The following is a 16728-nucleotide window of genomic DNA, read 5'->3' on the forward strand; positions in this document are numbered from 1 at the left end:
ACTACTGTTGTGCGACAGCCTTGTATGATGAAGCAGGGCTTTACTTTGCGAAGAAACGTACACATTTGAAACTTGGAGATACAAGGTTTCTTCCCGACAGTGACGATATTTATACCCCTGTATTATGTTGGTGTGCCCATGGATTCTTGGGACACGAATAGTGTGCCCATGCAGAAAAAAAGGTTGAGAAACACTGGTCTAGAGGCCTTCACACTTAAGCACTTAAACCCTACAGGTTTGTCTAAAAAAAATGAATATTGGGTGAAAAAGCATTGGAAAGCAGAAGGTTGACATCTCTCTATTATAAATCCATCTTTTGAGTGGTCTTGTGTAATATTTTTAGATTTCTTTTATTTTTGCAATGTAACTTTTCCACAATTTTTTTTTAGACAAACCTGTATAATTCAGTTTGGTCCCACAGGGGTATCTTTCCCCCTCAACACCAAATCTCCACGGCGAAAATAGGCGATTTACAAACTCACATGGAGGGTCTCAAAGCATGTTAGCCCTCTTTTTGCAGAACGTTGACCCAGCTATGACGCGCACAGAATATGGACACTATGGACCATGTGATATACCAAGCAGATGATTGAGCAGAGCGTGTTGAAGCAGCAGCAGCAGAATGCCAGCTGTACCTCCTGAATCACAACCCTGCCTAAAGTCTGGAACTGAATGAAGGCAAACACAAAAAGTCAAATTTTATACTCAAATTTCTGCCTCCTCGCTTCCTCCCGTCTTCTGTCCATTGGTGAAATTGGTGACCTGCCGAGATATGTGACCGTCTTGTGGACTTCACATAACTTACATGGAGGTCTTTAAAGGAGTAGTTCACCCCCAAAATGACTTATTTTCTATTGATTACTCATGCTATGGAGACTTAAGTTCAATAATATTTTTGAGACAATAATTTGATAACAATAAATGTACCCCCATTGATTCTGGATGGGGACCCAAATGCATTTGTGTCCCCATCCGTAATCAATGGGGGTAAATTGACTAAAATCATTTTTTTTGTCTTGTGTCAATGTGACAAATACAAAAAAATATTATTGAACTCAAGTCTCCATGGCGTGAGTAATAAATAAAAAGAAAGTCATTTGGGGGGTGAACTACTCCTTCAAATACTTGGCCTAAACACCCCTAAGTTGAACTCTCCTAATAAACAAACCACAGTGATTTACGCCATGCTGGAGGACAGACGACGGAGGAACAGAGGAGGGAGACATTTGAGTATTGGAATTCAGCTTTAGGCACCGTGTTCACAGAAAGCCTTTTCTTTGAGTGGATGTCCATAGCATGCGCAGGTTGCTGTGGCTTGAATGTCTGCTCATCTGCATTATCAGAAACAAATAGCTTAGCCTAAAAACAATGGCAAACAAGGGCTTCTCATGGTTGTGAACCATTCAACGTCGGGTTGAAGACAACCGTGTTGCCGTACACAACCAGGAGGATCCAAAGATGTTGAACGTTTTCCAGCTTGAAGCTCCCAGGGCGTTGTGCCAAGAAACGCTGGGGTGTCCTGTGAGTGTTGAAACGCAACGTTTGGAAGCCTGATTTGAACTTCGTTGCGATGCGAGCTCAGAGACATCGTCGCACAACAGAATAAAATAAACATTACAGCAACCAATGCAGACAGGCCAACGATGTTGGAATACACAAACCTGATCCCTTGCAAATAATAAGGACATAATACGGACGAGCCGCTCGACCAAAAATACGTATATACGAAAAAAGGTTACTCGAGACATTCTCTCAACGTCTCACACCCGTTTTATAATGTTTGTCATTGAAAACCTCCAGACACAGATGCTGTACTTTGCAGTACAACTGGACTGCCAGAGGGTGGTGACACAGTGCTGGTTTTGGTGGAGGGGGAGTCTGTGCGTATGTATGGGAAATCCTTAGTGTCTGCGTGTGCGCTGGGCCCCGGGGCCCGTGATGGTGACATAGCGCAGGGGCCTCCTCAGTGTCTGCGTGTGCGCTGGGCCCCGGAGCCCGTGATGGTGACATAGCGCAGGGGCCTCCTCAGTGTCTGCATGTGGGCCCCATGGTGTTTCCGTAGAAAAGAGGGCCTCCTCAGTGTCTGCGTGTGCGCTGGGCCCCGTGGCCTGTGGTGGTGACGTAGAGCAGGGGCTGGGGCTGCCTCAGGTGGGGCCCTCGCCTCAGGTTGCTGATGTTGGTGGTGGAGGACTCGTTGGTGGAGCCTGTGGACCAATCAATAGACAACACTTCATTAAAAGTGGCACAAAACAAATGCCAATGTTCTAAGCTTGGTCTAGATTTAACGGTGAGGCAACTGACAGCCCAACGGATAATTCTGCTGTATACTTGTGGCCTATTTGTCGCCTATGTTGATGCTGTTTTACTATGCAGATCTGTTGGTTACTTATTATTCATGCATTTTTGCATCTGCCTAAATAATTGTAAATACTGATTCCAGCACTTGATTCCAGCTAGTCAAACTGACTTGATAATAAAACAGAATTGAATGGAATTAAGAGCCTTATGTTCTGTGTGATAGCTATGTACCAGCTCAACAACTCAAGATAGTAATATCTACATACCATATGACAGTTGTATGCCTCTTCCAACCAGTTGCTGTCTGTTCAGACTCATATGGTATACAGGTAGTACAGGTCAGTTAACCTGACCTTTGACAAGCTACTTCTAATCAGTTCATGCTTGAGTCTAAGACAAGTGGATGTTTGTGTCAAATGTCATCGTGAGATGATCAAGATATTGCAGAGATACTGCGTTCAAAGCGTTGTGAAGGATGGAAGTATGTACAGTATGTACAGATGGACAGACACATGGACAACGTAATGTCTTTACCTGTCTGCTGTGTGTTGTGGGGTGCTCGGACTTTGGTGAGAGGGGGAGGGAGGGTCCGGTGGTGGGGGGGTCTCAGCAGGGGGGCGGGGGGCTGGCCGTTGATGTGCAGGTGGGGGTCAGACGTGCTGTCCAGAGGACGGAACCTCTGGGCCGTGGTGGTCTTGGTCTGAGGCAGCTGTGGGGGTGGAGGGAGCAGTGGGAGTATTAGAACTACTTCAACTTCAACTTTACATTTTATTGTCACATTGTGTGTTTACAAGTGTAAAAATGTGAGTGGAATTCCTACAAACTCCATCACTTGTTTTCAGGAAAGGGATGAAGACAAGACATAGAAAGAAAGAATAAGGAAATCTCTTTTTCAGAGACAATATTTTCTCTCAGAAAAAAATAGCATGATTTTGTTGTTTTTAGTCTGTGAATATAAATATATTTATTTTCCAAACCATGAAGCCTGATGACCAGAACAAGCCGGTAGCGTCCACAGAGGGCACCTCTGTGTAAATGGCAGAACCTCTGGCCTCAGCCCTCAGGAGTTGGCATAGGGCTAGGGACTCTACTGCTATAAGTGTTTCAGTGGAGTTCACTGATTTGTTTGTTATGGTTTGCTCTCAGCTGGGGGGTTAAAAAAAAAACTGCTTGTCTCAGAATTAACTGAGTGAATGCCTGTAATCAATGTTGGGTTATTTTGTATTTCTTAGGCACATGTGATCCTATGTTCCTGTGAAGTTTATTACATGTTTTAAGATTACTACTAGTGTCATTTTGTAGTAGGCTTATTAAACCTATTTTAAAGTAGGGGAATCATTTAGGTGCTGCACGGCACTGGTGGTTCCGGTCGCCTGATGACTACAAAATGACCTAAAAACTACAAAAATGATTTCCACTCCCGACTGGATAAAAAACCCGGAAATGGTATATTGATCCCAGGCTAAGTTGACACTGCAGCTGCCGGAATGACTTTGGCGTTACAGTGTACACTCACCGCTTGCCCGGTGACCTCGAAGGAGCGGGAGCGCCTCTTCCTGCGGCGCGCCTCAAAGTCCTGCTCGCCGCGGGGCGCGGCGGGTTGGGGGTTCTTGTTGGGGAGGGGCTGGCGGTTGCGGGGGCGCGTCCAGCTGCCCTGGGGTCCCGCAACCCCCGGCCCCTCCCCTCCCGTGCTGCTGGACAGGTTGTCGTCCGAGGTGGCGTGACGCAGCTCGGGGCTGGGCTGCCTGCTCGCCAAGGTTGTTGGAGAGGAAAAACACAATTATTTTGGAGTCATCCTTTCTGTACAAATGTGTTGACAAAAATAGTACAAATATCAGATCTACAAGCTCACAGTGTGCGGCAGGTGTTCTTTTCACCGTGGCCTTTGACATTGTTTGATTGTGTACATTTTAAGTGTACACAAGTTGATTTAAGACCTTTTATTTCTGTTTGTATCATGTATTATTCTGACTGAGTACAGCACAGATCTTTGGTCGTTGTAAACGTGCTTTATGAATAAAGTTTGAGTTGAGTAGAGGTGTGAGCTTGTAGGTCAGCTATTCCTGCTATTTAAAACATTATATATAAATAATTTAAAGTTTAAAATTATTGTAAAACATAGAACGTAAAAAGGAATGGACAAGCTAGATGTAAATAAAGCCTATTTGGCAAGCGTGTTTCTTAAGGTAATAAAATCAAGTGTAATGTTCGGCAAAAAAACCATCCACTTGAATAGAGAGCTATTGTTTCTGAGACCAGCACTGGGGAAACAGCGAAACTAGTGGCCATTCATGTGAACTGTCTCTTCCTACTGTACTACTGTATATGGCCTCAACTTACAAGCCGGATCCTTGCCCCTTGGCCTAAAAGGCAAACAGAAATATTACATTTGGATTTAAAATGTACGTTCCAACGTTCAATGCCCAAAGACACAATGAAACTGTTGTCTCCGTCTGGAGGAAACCTCCTATGTCCAAACACTGTTACTTTTCAGGATTCAAAAATAGCAAAAGTAGCAGATCTACAAGCTCAAAACAATCTACTTCTTGTTGGTGACGCTGTAGTATGATCAGGTAGGGAGTTAATTTACAAATAAAAAATAAAAACCACAAATTTGAATATGGACTTAAGATGTTTCAACGAATTGCTAATTATTCCTACAACAATAAATCAAATCATCACTGTCCGGCAGAAACCTTGTATATCTAAGTTTCAAATGTGTATGTTTTTTTTTCTGCTTCATCATACAAGACTGTCGCACAAGACTTGTGAAAATAGCCGATCTACAAGCACACAACACTGTTGTATGCTTATTGCTAATCTATATATAGATTGGCCATTTTCACTATTTTAAAGATATGTTTTTAGGCTTTTATGCCTTTATTAACAGGACAGTAGACTGACAGAAAACGGGGAGAGAGACGGGGAGTGACAAGCAGCAAATCTGGTCGGGCTCGGGAATCGAACCAGCGACCCACTGCAGGCTACACAATGCCTATGTGGTATGCGCCTGGACCAGTAGTCACTATTTTAAATCATTTTTAAATTGATGAATACAAAACGAACGGTTTTGGACATACAAGCTTTCCACCCGACAACGTCAAAATAAAACGTCATGACGATGACGACGGCAACGGCCCCCTACCTGCCGCGCCGCAGCGCCGGGCCTCTGGGGGGCACCGTCTCGCTCAGCGACAGGCTGCTCTTGTGCTTCTTGGGGTCGAGCGGGGAGGGAGGGGGGGGCAGCCTGGCGGTGGCGTCCACCTCCAGGGCCTTGGAGCGCCGGCGGGCCGCCTTCACCGCGATGCTCTGGACGCCTCTCAGCAGCTGCTGCCTCTCTGTGGGGGAGCACCCAGGAGGAGACAGAGGGCTTTAGAGAAGGCATGGCATACAAGTATATCACGCACAGCATACATCTGCTGCTATGCTCACTTAGGACACGTTAAGTCAACAACGGGCTGTAGAGAAAACAGCAGTGCTGTCCTGTTGCGTTCTCACTTTTTAACTCATTCTGAGCCCCAGACATTAACGGATTATAATGTCTAGAGTGCCTCCTTCAGGTCCCATTCACTCCTGTTGTCTTATTTTGAAGGCCAGAAGTCCATAGCGTAAACACTTCCGGTCTGACGTCATCGCGTCCTGCGCCGGAATCGATCATTGTTTACGTGGTGTCATGGCGGATCGCATCGATCCTTTTTAACATGTGCTTTATAAGCGAGCATCTGCCTCCATCTTCGCTTCTAAAGTGTAGTTTTGAGATAATGGACATTAAAGATGAGATCCCCCGTCCACCTCAATGTTATGGGATGACTATTTTGTGCTCGTGGAGCCGTGATGATGACAAATCAGCGACGGATTTCGGCTCCGGACCTCCGGCCATTCTTCTCGGTAATGTACCCGCCGTTACAGTAATATATTACTTTTCGCGAGATATCTCGGGAATGGCACTACAGATACTCGAGTACATTTCGCGAGATATCTCGGGAATGGCACTAAATCGGTTAATCTGCATTTACACACAATTCACACACTCAATTCTGCATTGAGACACATGAGTAAATGAAACACTGTAGTGTGCATGCCATGTGTCTAGGTGGGCAATGTCGTTCCACTTCCAGAGGCAGCTCCACAAATCATGTTCAACACAGATTTGACTCTAAACAAGGCTCTAATTCGTTCTCCTACTACGTATACCACTAACATGTGGAACGCCCTACCGCAAGCCCTAAAGGAGTGTAAATCCCTAACCTCCTTCAAAATCTGTATGAAAATATTTGTCCATTTTCTTTAGAAAACGGGCTTACCATACACTTACCTCTGCGTGACAGGGGGAGCTCGGCGCCGGCCTCGCTGCTCTCGGGGGAGGAGTCCAGGTGGCTGCTGACACTGTGACTGAGATGACTGAAGCTCAGGGAACAGTCTGGACCAACAGGATGCAGCTGAGGACCAGGATGAGGACACACAGATGAAAGGGGTTAATGGTAAATGGTGCATTCATACAGCGAAGTTGTCTAAGAAGCTTTACAGAGATTGTTCACCCATTCACAGGAAGCCGTGCAAGGCACCAACCTGCTCACCGGGAGCAACTAGGGGTTCAGAGTCTTGCTCAAGGACTCTTCGACACTAACTCTGGGGGAGCCCGGGATCGAACTGGGAACCCTTCGGGAACCCTCTGTGTTCTAAGAAGGCAACTCTACCTCTGAGCCACTGCCGCCCCTAAGGGGTAGTGGATAAACCTAATTGTTATGTTATCACGTTCTTGTTATTTATTGCTGCAATGTCAAAAAGTCAAAAGCCAATAATTGTACCCTTTCATGCTGACTTCACATTGGCAGATATTGCACTATTAAGTTGTGTTGGTAGTTTCTGTGTATTTTGCTTTGTTTAACAATGACAGTGAGATACTTGTTGCACTAACTAGCATTGACTGTTACGGTCTCTTTTTGTAACACTTTATGTATATATACTTATATATTATTTGCCCCCTCTATTGATGCACCTTCTCTTTATTGGTACTGTACTGCTCTTGTTTTTTTCATCTTATCTATCTTTTTTCTTACTTCTCTGTAACTTTGTAAATAACTGTATACTGCTGTGCTACAACTGGACAACTGAATTTCCCCCTTGGGATAATAAAGGTATCTATTTATCTATCTAAATCTGCAGTGCCATTGATTTTCAAAACGGTGGCATGAAACGGATCGGATATTTGAACGATATATTCATCCACCTTACTCTCCACACAACTCCTGCTTGGAATTATTTATTTATTTTCCTTTACATTTTACTTGCTTGTCCGCGCACGTTTGATGAAACAATTAAACAGAAACTCCATGTCCGAAATGCTGCTTCACTTGGTATCTTTGTATATTTTCGATCTTTTGTATCTGCCAGTGTGAAGCCAGCATCCCACTATAGTGTGATTGTGATGTAAGTACCAGTAGATCTCACCTCTCTGTTGTGGTTTCCATTGATGTGAATGGGAGGTGGGGTCATCACTACTGAGTTCTTCATATGCCTGGCATGAGGACTGCTCTTAAATACCCGGTTGTTGTCCCTGAAATGTAAACACAGGCAGACAAGAGAGAACACTAATTAGGAAATGTTGAGCATAAAGATATTCTGTTCCTTAAAACAGTGATACTCAAACTTTTTATTAAATGCCAAGGACCCCCAGTTTGGAATGTATGGAATATTAGGCCACGGACACCCCATCCACTTGGTTTCTTGTATGGGAGACAGGGTGTGTGTTCAGTTCATTCTTACCCATCGGGTTTGGGTAGGATAGGGGGCAGGGTGTGTGTTTAGTTCATGCTTACCCATCGGGTTCGTGTAGGATGGGGGGCAGGGTGTGTGTTTAGTTCATGCTTACCCATCGGGTTCGTGTAGGATGGGGGGCAGGGTGTGTGTTTAGTTCATGCTTACCCATCGGGTTCGTGTAGGATGGGGGGCAGGGTGTGGGTCAGTTCTTACCCGTCGGGTTCGTGTAGGATGGGGGGCAGGGTGTGTGTTCAGTTCATGCTTACCCGTCTGGTTCGTGTAGGATGGGGGGCAGGGTGTGCCGTCGGATCTTGGCCTGTCCTCGCCTGTTGTTGGAGCCCCCGTTACGAACGCTCTCCTGGTCAGAGTCCCCGTCCTGCAGGGGGTCCTGCAGGGGGTCCCGTCCACGGCTGGGCAGCGTGATCTTAGGCAGGGAGCCCTCCTGGAGAGGAAAACAATGGCATACATACATCACAACTGTGGTCTGGACCCCCGGGGGGTCCCCAATTTATTTTGGGGGGGTCCCTGGGTCTCTCTCAACAGTAATCAAACCAACATAAAGTTTAAGTGTATAGAGGTTATCTGCACATTTCTAAAGTGACAATTTAATACCTCTACAATTGTGAAAACAGACGATCTACATGCTCACAACGCCATGTTGTTGTGGAAATTGACTATTTTAAAATGGACGTCGGTTTGTTTACATTCAGTCGCGAAACTAAAATCCTACCGTCACGGCCGTCACAGCTTAGTGTTGCAGTGAAAAAGAGCGGTTCTCTGCCTTCTTGGCGTTTTTGGAAGTAGATCCAAGCCGTTTCTTTGCATCAGCAATGAATAGGAGCATAGCATGGAGAATAGACGCTCCATGATGCTGGCGGCCGAGTTGCATCATGGGATATGTAGTGTTTTCGCTCACCAGCCACTATCGAGGCACCTGGTAACCATGGTAACCAGGTAAGACGTCTCCAGGTGTCTAAACGGTGAGTCGGCGCCCATTAACCAGTAACCCTAAGACTCACGTTGACGTCTTAGGCATCCATTGTGTCAAGTGACAAATATGAGTACTTTTTCCACCACTGGTCCCCTACTTCCAGGTTTCTCAACTTTTTTCTGCATGGGCACACTTTTCATGTCCCAAGAATCCATGGGCACACCAACATAATACGGGGGTGTAAATATCGTCACTGTCAGTTTCAAATGTGTACATTTCTTCGCAAAGTAAAGCCCTGCTTCATCATACAAGGCTGTCGCACAATAGTAGTGAAAACAGCAGATCTACAAGCACACAACGCCTCGCACAGCGAGGCGTTGTGTGCTTGTAGATCGGCTGTTTTCACTAGTTTAAATCATTTTTAAAATGATAAATACAATACTGGCTTTCAAGCAGTTTCAAGGGGCACACTTGACTCTTCTCAGGGGCACACCAAAGGTCCCCAGGCACAGTGGTTGAGAAACACTGCACTACCTTCATGGAGTGAGTGATGGAGACCTTCTCCAGAGCCATGGCTCGGTCCAGGTTCCTCTCGTCGTGTTCCCTCAGGTACATGTCGTACAGCTCCTGGAGGTGAGGAGGCACCAGCAGGCTGTGGTCTGAGACACACACACACGCACACGCACACACACACACACACACACACACACACACACACACACACACGCACGCACGCACGCACACACAGGGACATGCAGAGAATGTTAGAGAGGCAGGGGCTGAAATTTCTAAAAGGGCCTTTTGGTGAAAACATTGAAAATAGCAGACCTCCAATCTCACTTGGAGGTCGGCTATTTTCGATGCTTGATTTCTACACATTTCTTGATTTCAGCATAAGATTCATTCAAGTTCAGGAGAGTTTGGACATGGAAAGAGGGGCAATTGCATTTCTTTCACCATAGTAAAAACTGCATTCAAGGTCTGGAGAGGGAACTTTTTACAGACGGATAAAAGGGCCCTTTGATGTCTATGTGTGCACGTGTCTGCACTAGGGATGTGAAAAAAAAATCGAAAATCGACGCGTCGATGGACTCATGCTCACCGCGACTCAAAAAGTACGAGTCGAAAAATCGAAAAATATATATATTTTTTTATTTTTCTAAAGTTTTTCCCCCCAAAAATGACTGTTTTAATCGTTGTTCAAAAAGGTTATAAGCGTTAATGTTTTCCAAATGTGAGAGGACCGGGTGTGTGTGTCTGTGTCGGAGACTGTTGTGCATGCATGCATGCGGCGCTAGTCAGGTCCGCGGACTACTGGTTGAGAAACACTGCTGGACCGGGATGATGCGCGCGTCATAGCAGTGCGACTCTATGGACTGGATTTACCTCCTGCCTCTGCATCATAGAGTTACCGGAAAGCATAGCATGCATGCTTGACACGAAAGCTCGCTTGTTAATGGCAGCGTCGCCGTTGTGTGCGATGATCACAAACCACACTACTCGGTCGCCGTTAACGTTAATGCGACACACCGGGGATATATGAGAGCGAGCGGTCAGCGCTCCCGCACGTTCCATGGACTTATTGTCACTCCGCTTCTAGTCTCTAGAGAACAGACTCCATGCTAACAAGGAAGAGCAATTATGTATTATCATTTATATGAGGGCTTTGATGCCAGTTCTGATGGGTGCAGCATACGTTGTGTTGTTTAAAGTAATGCGCCGTTGTGCTGCTCTCCTCTCAGCTGCTGCTTAGCGGGAAAAAAAGTGAAAAAAGTCGATCGACGCGTCGATTTTCGGCCACGACGCGTCGATTCGCAAATAATGCGTCGATTAACATCCCTAGTCTGCACACACACATTATAAGCATCATCATCATCTTCAACCATTATTTGAACTGTGACAAATACAGTAGATTGAGAGAGAGCCACTCATTGAGCAGTGCTAATCGCTCCTACATACAGCCTGTGTCATTTTGCAGTCATCAGACAGACTACCAAACCGGAATCAGTTTCAACCCAAAACAATTCCTTGTGCTCAAGGGCATAATTTCTTTTTGTATATGCTGCGGACATTATTTGAGCACAAATGCAATTCCAAAGAGTCCCCAAAATGACTTATCTATTGATCATAGTAAATTTGAATGAACTCAAGTCTCCTTGGTGTGAGTAATCAATAGAAAAAAAGTAATTTTGTGGGTGAACTACTCCTTTAATTGATATATTTTGTTACGTCCTTTAATGCATCTCTCCACGTCTATAATCAAAATGAACACTCAAAGGGGAGTGAATGGCGCCCTGAGCGCCCTCTGCAGGTGACCTGGGCTCACCGTCTATGAAGCGTCTCTGCTGCTGGATGATCTGGTCACAGAGGTGGCGGTGCTGCTCGAAGCGCTGCACCACAAAGTTCTTGTGGCGGATCACGTTGTCCTTGAGCAGGGCGTGAGACTGCATCTCGGCGTTCTCGATCTCCAGCTCGTGGACCTTGCAGTTCAATTCAAAAGGAGCTTTATTGGCACGGGAAAACGTACGTTTACATTGCCAAAGCAAGGGTCAAAAATATAATAAAAACTGTTGAAAAAGGGGAACATAATTATATACAGTTGGAGGGGGTACAGCATTGTGTAAAAAGAGCTACAATATGTCAATATGTTTTGTCCTTTCTTGTCATGTTTAGGTCTGTCACAATTATTACAGAATCGTTTAATCACAATTATTTGGGATAATCGCAATTATTTTGCATAATTGTCATAATCGTTTCCATGTTGAAAATGTTTTAAAATAGCAGAAATAGCAGATGTACAAGCTTACAACTTGTCACTTCTTGACACGTTGTAAGCTTGTGGATCAGCTATTTCCGCTATTTTCAAGAGAACATTTTAAGTATAAAATGATGAATATGTCAGTAATCTGCCCTGTGCAGTTTGTGATTATGATGCCAAATGGCAAACAGAAATTACATTTGTATTCATATGTTCCAGTCTTCGATGCCAAAAACACTAATTAAATTGTGTGTTACACTAAGAAGTCACCTTGCAGAGGAGTCCCAGCACCTCTCGCTGCTCCTCAGAGCTCACCCTGCGAGGGAGCAGCTCCTCCAGGCAGCGCGCGCGCTCCCGCAGCTCCACCAGCCGGTGCTCCAACGACGCCTGTGATGAAAAGAGAGGCGGTTTTATAACCACGGCGGTTCTCAACATTTTCAGGTCTTGATCAGCCTCAAAATAATCATATTTGAACTGACAGGGTTCCCACACATCTTTACCAATTAATTTCCAAACTTTTCCAAAACCTTTCCAGAATATTTAACCCGATTTCCAGGACAATAATTCAGCTCAATAATGAGTCGCTTAGTCCTATGCGCAATGCCCAAAGACAGGTAGTGTATGCCAGTGGTTCTCAACCTTTTCAGGCCGTTACCCCTGAAATAATCATATTTGAAGAGAGTTGAGGAATTTTGTATAACACAGTTCTATTGCGAAAATAGCCGATCTACATGCTCACAACGCCTCGCAACGCAATTTTCACAATTTCTGCCTCTAATATTTGACAATTTGGCCAATGTTTAATTTGTCATTTCAGAGGCATTAACAAAATCAATAACCAAAGATAATGCATAGATATGTTTCCAGTACTGGAAAAATATGTTTCTAATTTCAAAATATTTCCAGGAATTTCATGACCATGGGAACCCTGAACTGGGGACCCCCCCCCCCCCCCACAAGCTCACACCGCCTCGCGTTGCGAGACGTTGTGAGCTTGTAGATCGGTCCCGAACCCCCAGTTTGGGAACCACTGGTCTTTGGACTCTCCAAAATCTGACATCAGCTGGGCTCTACTAGGACACAACAAGGCAGTTTGACCCTTAGACCTTTTATAGGTCATCAGCTCCCTCTAGTGGTCAGTGCAGAGTCCTAATAGTACATTGGTTCTCACACCATTTCATGTCGAGGACCCCAAGATTGACACATATTACCACGCAGACCTCCATTTGAAAAAAATACACCAGGCTCTAGCAGAGATTCTCAGCCATTTTAATTTCAAGGACCCCCAGTTTCACATGCATTAGCCTACGGACCCCCATTTATGGCAATTCTAACTCTGGGACCCCAATTTATGATGTAAAAATCAATGTTAATTTAATTCTGAGAGTGTACAAATGGATCATTTGTACACTTTCTGAGTTACAGACCCATAAGGGTCCATTTGGTATCTATCATTTATCTGGGGACCCCTGGAACCTCCTAACGGTTCCATTTGGTTCCATTTGTACACTCTGAGTTACAGACCCATAAGGGTCCATTTGGTTATTATTTATCTGGGGACCTCTGGAGCTCCCTCAAGGACCCCTGGGGGTCCCCGGGGGGACCAGTTCCTGTACCTTCTGCTTGCTGATCTTCTTCTGCTGGTTCATGAGTGTTCCCAGGGTCTCGCGGGCCAGGCCCACCTCCCGGGTCTCGGTGCTCAGGTCCGGGGGCGTCTCAGGACAGTCTGACTCCTTCTCGCTCTCCTCCTTGTTCACGCTCTCCTTCCTCCTCTCTGCACGCCACTTCCTGCGCCGCTTGCACCGCTCCTGTTCCCAGCTGGACCCAACAGACCAACGTAACTATAAGTACATTTACTCCAGTATAGCCTACTTTTCAAAGTGGGTGACGGGGCACCCTGGAAATAATTTGATAATATTTGGAATTTATGTGGACACTTGAAAAAATATTTAGTATCATTTTAAACTTTAAGTACAAAGTTATTTTCAGTCAGTTCTAACCAAAATGGCTATTATCTCAACGTTCTCCTCGCAACATAATCACTAAAAATATCGTCACTGTCGGGCAGAAACCTCGTATCTCCAAGTTTCAAATGTGTATGTCTTTTGGTAAAGCAAAGCCCTGCTTCATCATACAAGACTGTCGCACAAAACTAGTGAAAACAGCCGATCTACAAGCACACAACGCCTCGCGATGCGAGGCGTTGTGTGCTTGTAGATCTGCGGTTTTCACTAGTTCAGTACATTTTATAGATGATAAATACAAAACAAACGGTTTTGGACATACAAGGTTTCCACCCGACAACGACGATATGTTATATATATAAGGTGCTGGGACTCCGGGAGTGAAAATTATAACCTCGGATTAAAAATATATTTATGGGGTTTGGGAACCCCTGGCCTACTGTAATTGCACCGCTCCTGTTCCCAGCTGAACCAAGGTAACTTAGTTCAAGGTTCAAGGTTGTACTATTGTTACGTCTTTTGTACAGGTACATAAGAGTAAAACGTATTTTTGTTTAGCTTCCTTCAGACAATGCAGTAGTATATATAACAACTGCAAACAATATAACACCAGCAAACAACAGAAAAATAAAAATTATAATAATAATAATGACGTAGAAAGATTTAGGGAAAAGAAAGAGAGCGCAAAAGGCAAAAGAGCAAAGAGAGAATAAAAGAGCATCCTCAAATGTACATGTGCATAAAGTTAGGTATATTGTGTACACCAACAGCATTTCTTTCATGTGCATAAAGTTAGGTATATTGTGTACACCAACAGCATTTCTTTCCCAGTAGTTGCTAATGTACTTTGTAAACAACTTCACAGTATGTTTTGTGAAACATTAACTCCCATAGCCAAGTACAGTACTTGAGTAAAACAATTACTTTTACTTTACTTCAATATGTGCATTTTTCAAAACTTCTCAGAGGCAAGTGTAGCAGCAAGTGTCGACTAAAAGACCCTGTAAACAGGAAATGCCTTGTTTGGGCATTTCCTGCTGAGAGCAGTTTTTTTCTAAACACCACACCTGATGACAGGCACAGGTGAGTTTCAGTGATGTCATCAGAAGCACTGATGGCAGAAGACTAGTTTTGAATTGTGCCATGGTGCACCCAAGGTATACCAGTCTTCTGATGCTATACCCTAGACGATTGCACTGCCATCTTTTGGGCAATGTGCAATGCTAAATACCCTAGAGTGCATTGCCATCTTCTGTCTAGAATAAGTATTTCACGGCCTTCAAAAACATGTATTTGAACTTAATATTAATATTCTGTGACTGTGAAAAAGCATGAAAAAATGTAAAATCGGTAGCGGTGGTTGTATTATGTAGGCCTATGTATGTTACTGGGGAGTGAGTGAGTTTTAGGGACTGACTCTGCGATGGTGAGCAGGTGTTTGGAGTTGTATTAAAGTCTTTGAGTCTTTGCATATTTTGACCCGATTCAGATTTTTGACCCAGTGTCTTCTAAATCCGTTTTCTAAATCAGAGGTTCTCAAACCTTTTCATAATTACATGTATTTGGCTGCGGCCCCCCAACTAAAAATATGTTGTTCCAGAGAGCCCTCCAAAAGTGTTTCTTTCCTTTAAAAAGATTTTTCAAAAAATAGCAGATCTACAAGCGATTTTTCAAAAATGTATAGCAGGTGTTTAGAGGTGTGTTTTATGGACTGACTCTGCGATGGTGAGCAGGTGTCTGGACGTGTCCATCTGGATGTCCATGCTGCTGTTTTCCAGCTCCATCAGGTTCCTCCTGATCTCCATCTGCTGGCGGAAGGCCTCCAGCAGCTGCTCCCTGAGCTGCTCCATCTCTGCCCTGCCCTGGTGGCCCGAGTGAGCCTGCACCTCCGCTGTACAGGAGAAGAGGGGAAGGGAGAGGAATGGTACATTTATGTAAGGGATAATGACTGGCTCCGCGGTCATTCTCGAGAAATACAAATCCTGACAGCCTGATCCAGTCGTTATCACGATTATTACCCGGCTACTCAATAAAATTAATAATTTGACTCAAAACTAAAAACAAAACAGTATTTCCTTGTTTACAGACTGCTGAAAGTGTTGCCCCAAGTGTTGCGCTGGGTGTCCCCAAAACAAGTAAGTGCTGATCAAATAGAGTCCATTTTCTGTCTAATTCTCGCTTCAAATATTTCTAAAAACATTCTTGAGAGCAACGTGTAGTTGTGAATGACGCTGTGTGTTTGTTTACATGGCTGACATGTTGGATACGCCTCTAAATTCACACGGTGCAGCCTGTGAGTGCAGCAGGTGCTCTGAGCCTTTGATTAGGCATCGGTCTGTTATAGAGCGCAGCGGTCTGTTATCAGCGATTGACCAATCAGAATTAAGCATTCAACCAAGCCGGTTAAATATATATATGGACTTTATCCAAGGTGCTTTACAGAGATTGTGCATTACATTCACCCACTCACGCAGACATTCATACACCGATGGTGGAGGAAACCATGCAAGGCACCAACCTGCTCACCGGGAGCAACTAGGGGTTCAGAGTCTTGCTCAAGGACTCTTCAACACTTAACTCTGGGGGAGCACGGGATCGAACTGGGAACCCTTTGGGAACCCTCCGTGATCTAAGGTGGCAACTCTACCCCTGAGACACTGATTTGGACCTGGATGCCATCCATACTGGTGTTGAATGTTTCCTGTCTATTGCCTATCAGGCCAGAACGTATCAGGTCAAACAGAGTCAGGGTGCTGCTATTGTTTATGCTGGCTCACTGGAAACACCCCCGCTATACACTAGATGGAAAGGAGACTTAATTAGTATTGGTAACACCTGTGAAGGATGTAACATTACACTACTATTAATATGTCAAAATTGCTGCCGTGGAAAAGAAAAAGGTCTATTAGTGACACCACGCCAGCGTGTGGTGCCGAGTAGCAGTGGAATCAAAATCGGTGTGACCTCGAAGTACATAATTAAATACCAGTGAGCTGCGAGCCTGCAAGCTCACTGAC

General features: G+C 44.7%; 1 protein-coding gene across 1 annotated transcript in view; it reads right to left on the minus strand.

Annotated features, from left to right (window-relative positions):
• Positions 1 to 2076: 2076 nt before the first annotated feature.
• The window catches only part of LOC308302836 (kinesin-like protein KIF19), a gene marked incomplete at both ends in the record, with an annotated part of 248323 nt that continues 233671 nt past the window's right edge, over positions 2077 to 16728 (minus strand). The window contains 12 exon segments of the mRNA XM_080747144.1: positions 2077 to 2204; positions 2833 to 3007; positions 3815 to 4043; positions 5444 to 5636; positions 6614 to 6737; positions 7750 to 7855; positions 8325 to 8500; positions 9524 to 9648; positions 11316 to 11469; positions 12018 to 12134; positions 13364 to 13565; positions 15428 to 15602. Of these exon segments, the coding sequence (XP_080603270.1) occupies positions 2077 to 2204; positions 2833 to 3007; positions 3815 to 4043; positions 5444 to 5636; positions 6614 to 6737; positions 7750 to 7855; positions 8325 to 8500; positions 9524 to 9648; positions 11316 to 11469; positions 12018 to 12134; positions 13364 to 13565; positions 15428 to 15602 (1904 nt within the window).

This window comes from Nannobrachium achirus, assembly GCF_963921795.1.
Source record: "Nannobrachium achirus genome assembly, chromosome: 18".
Taxonomy (NCBI): Eukaryota; Metazoa; Chordata; class Actinopteri; order Myctophiformes; family Myctophidae; genus Nannobrachium; species Nannobrachium achirus.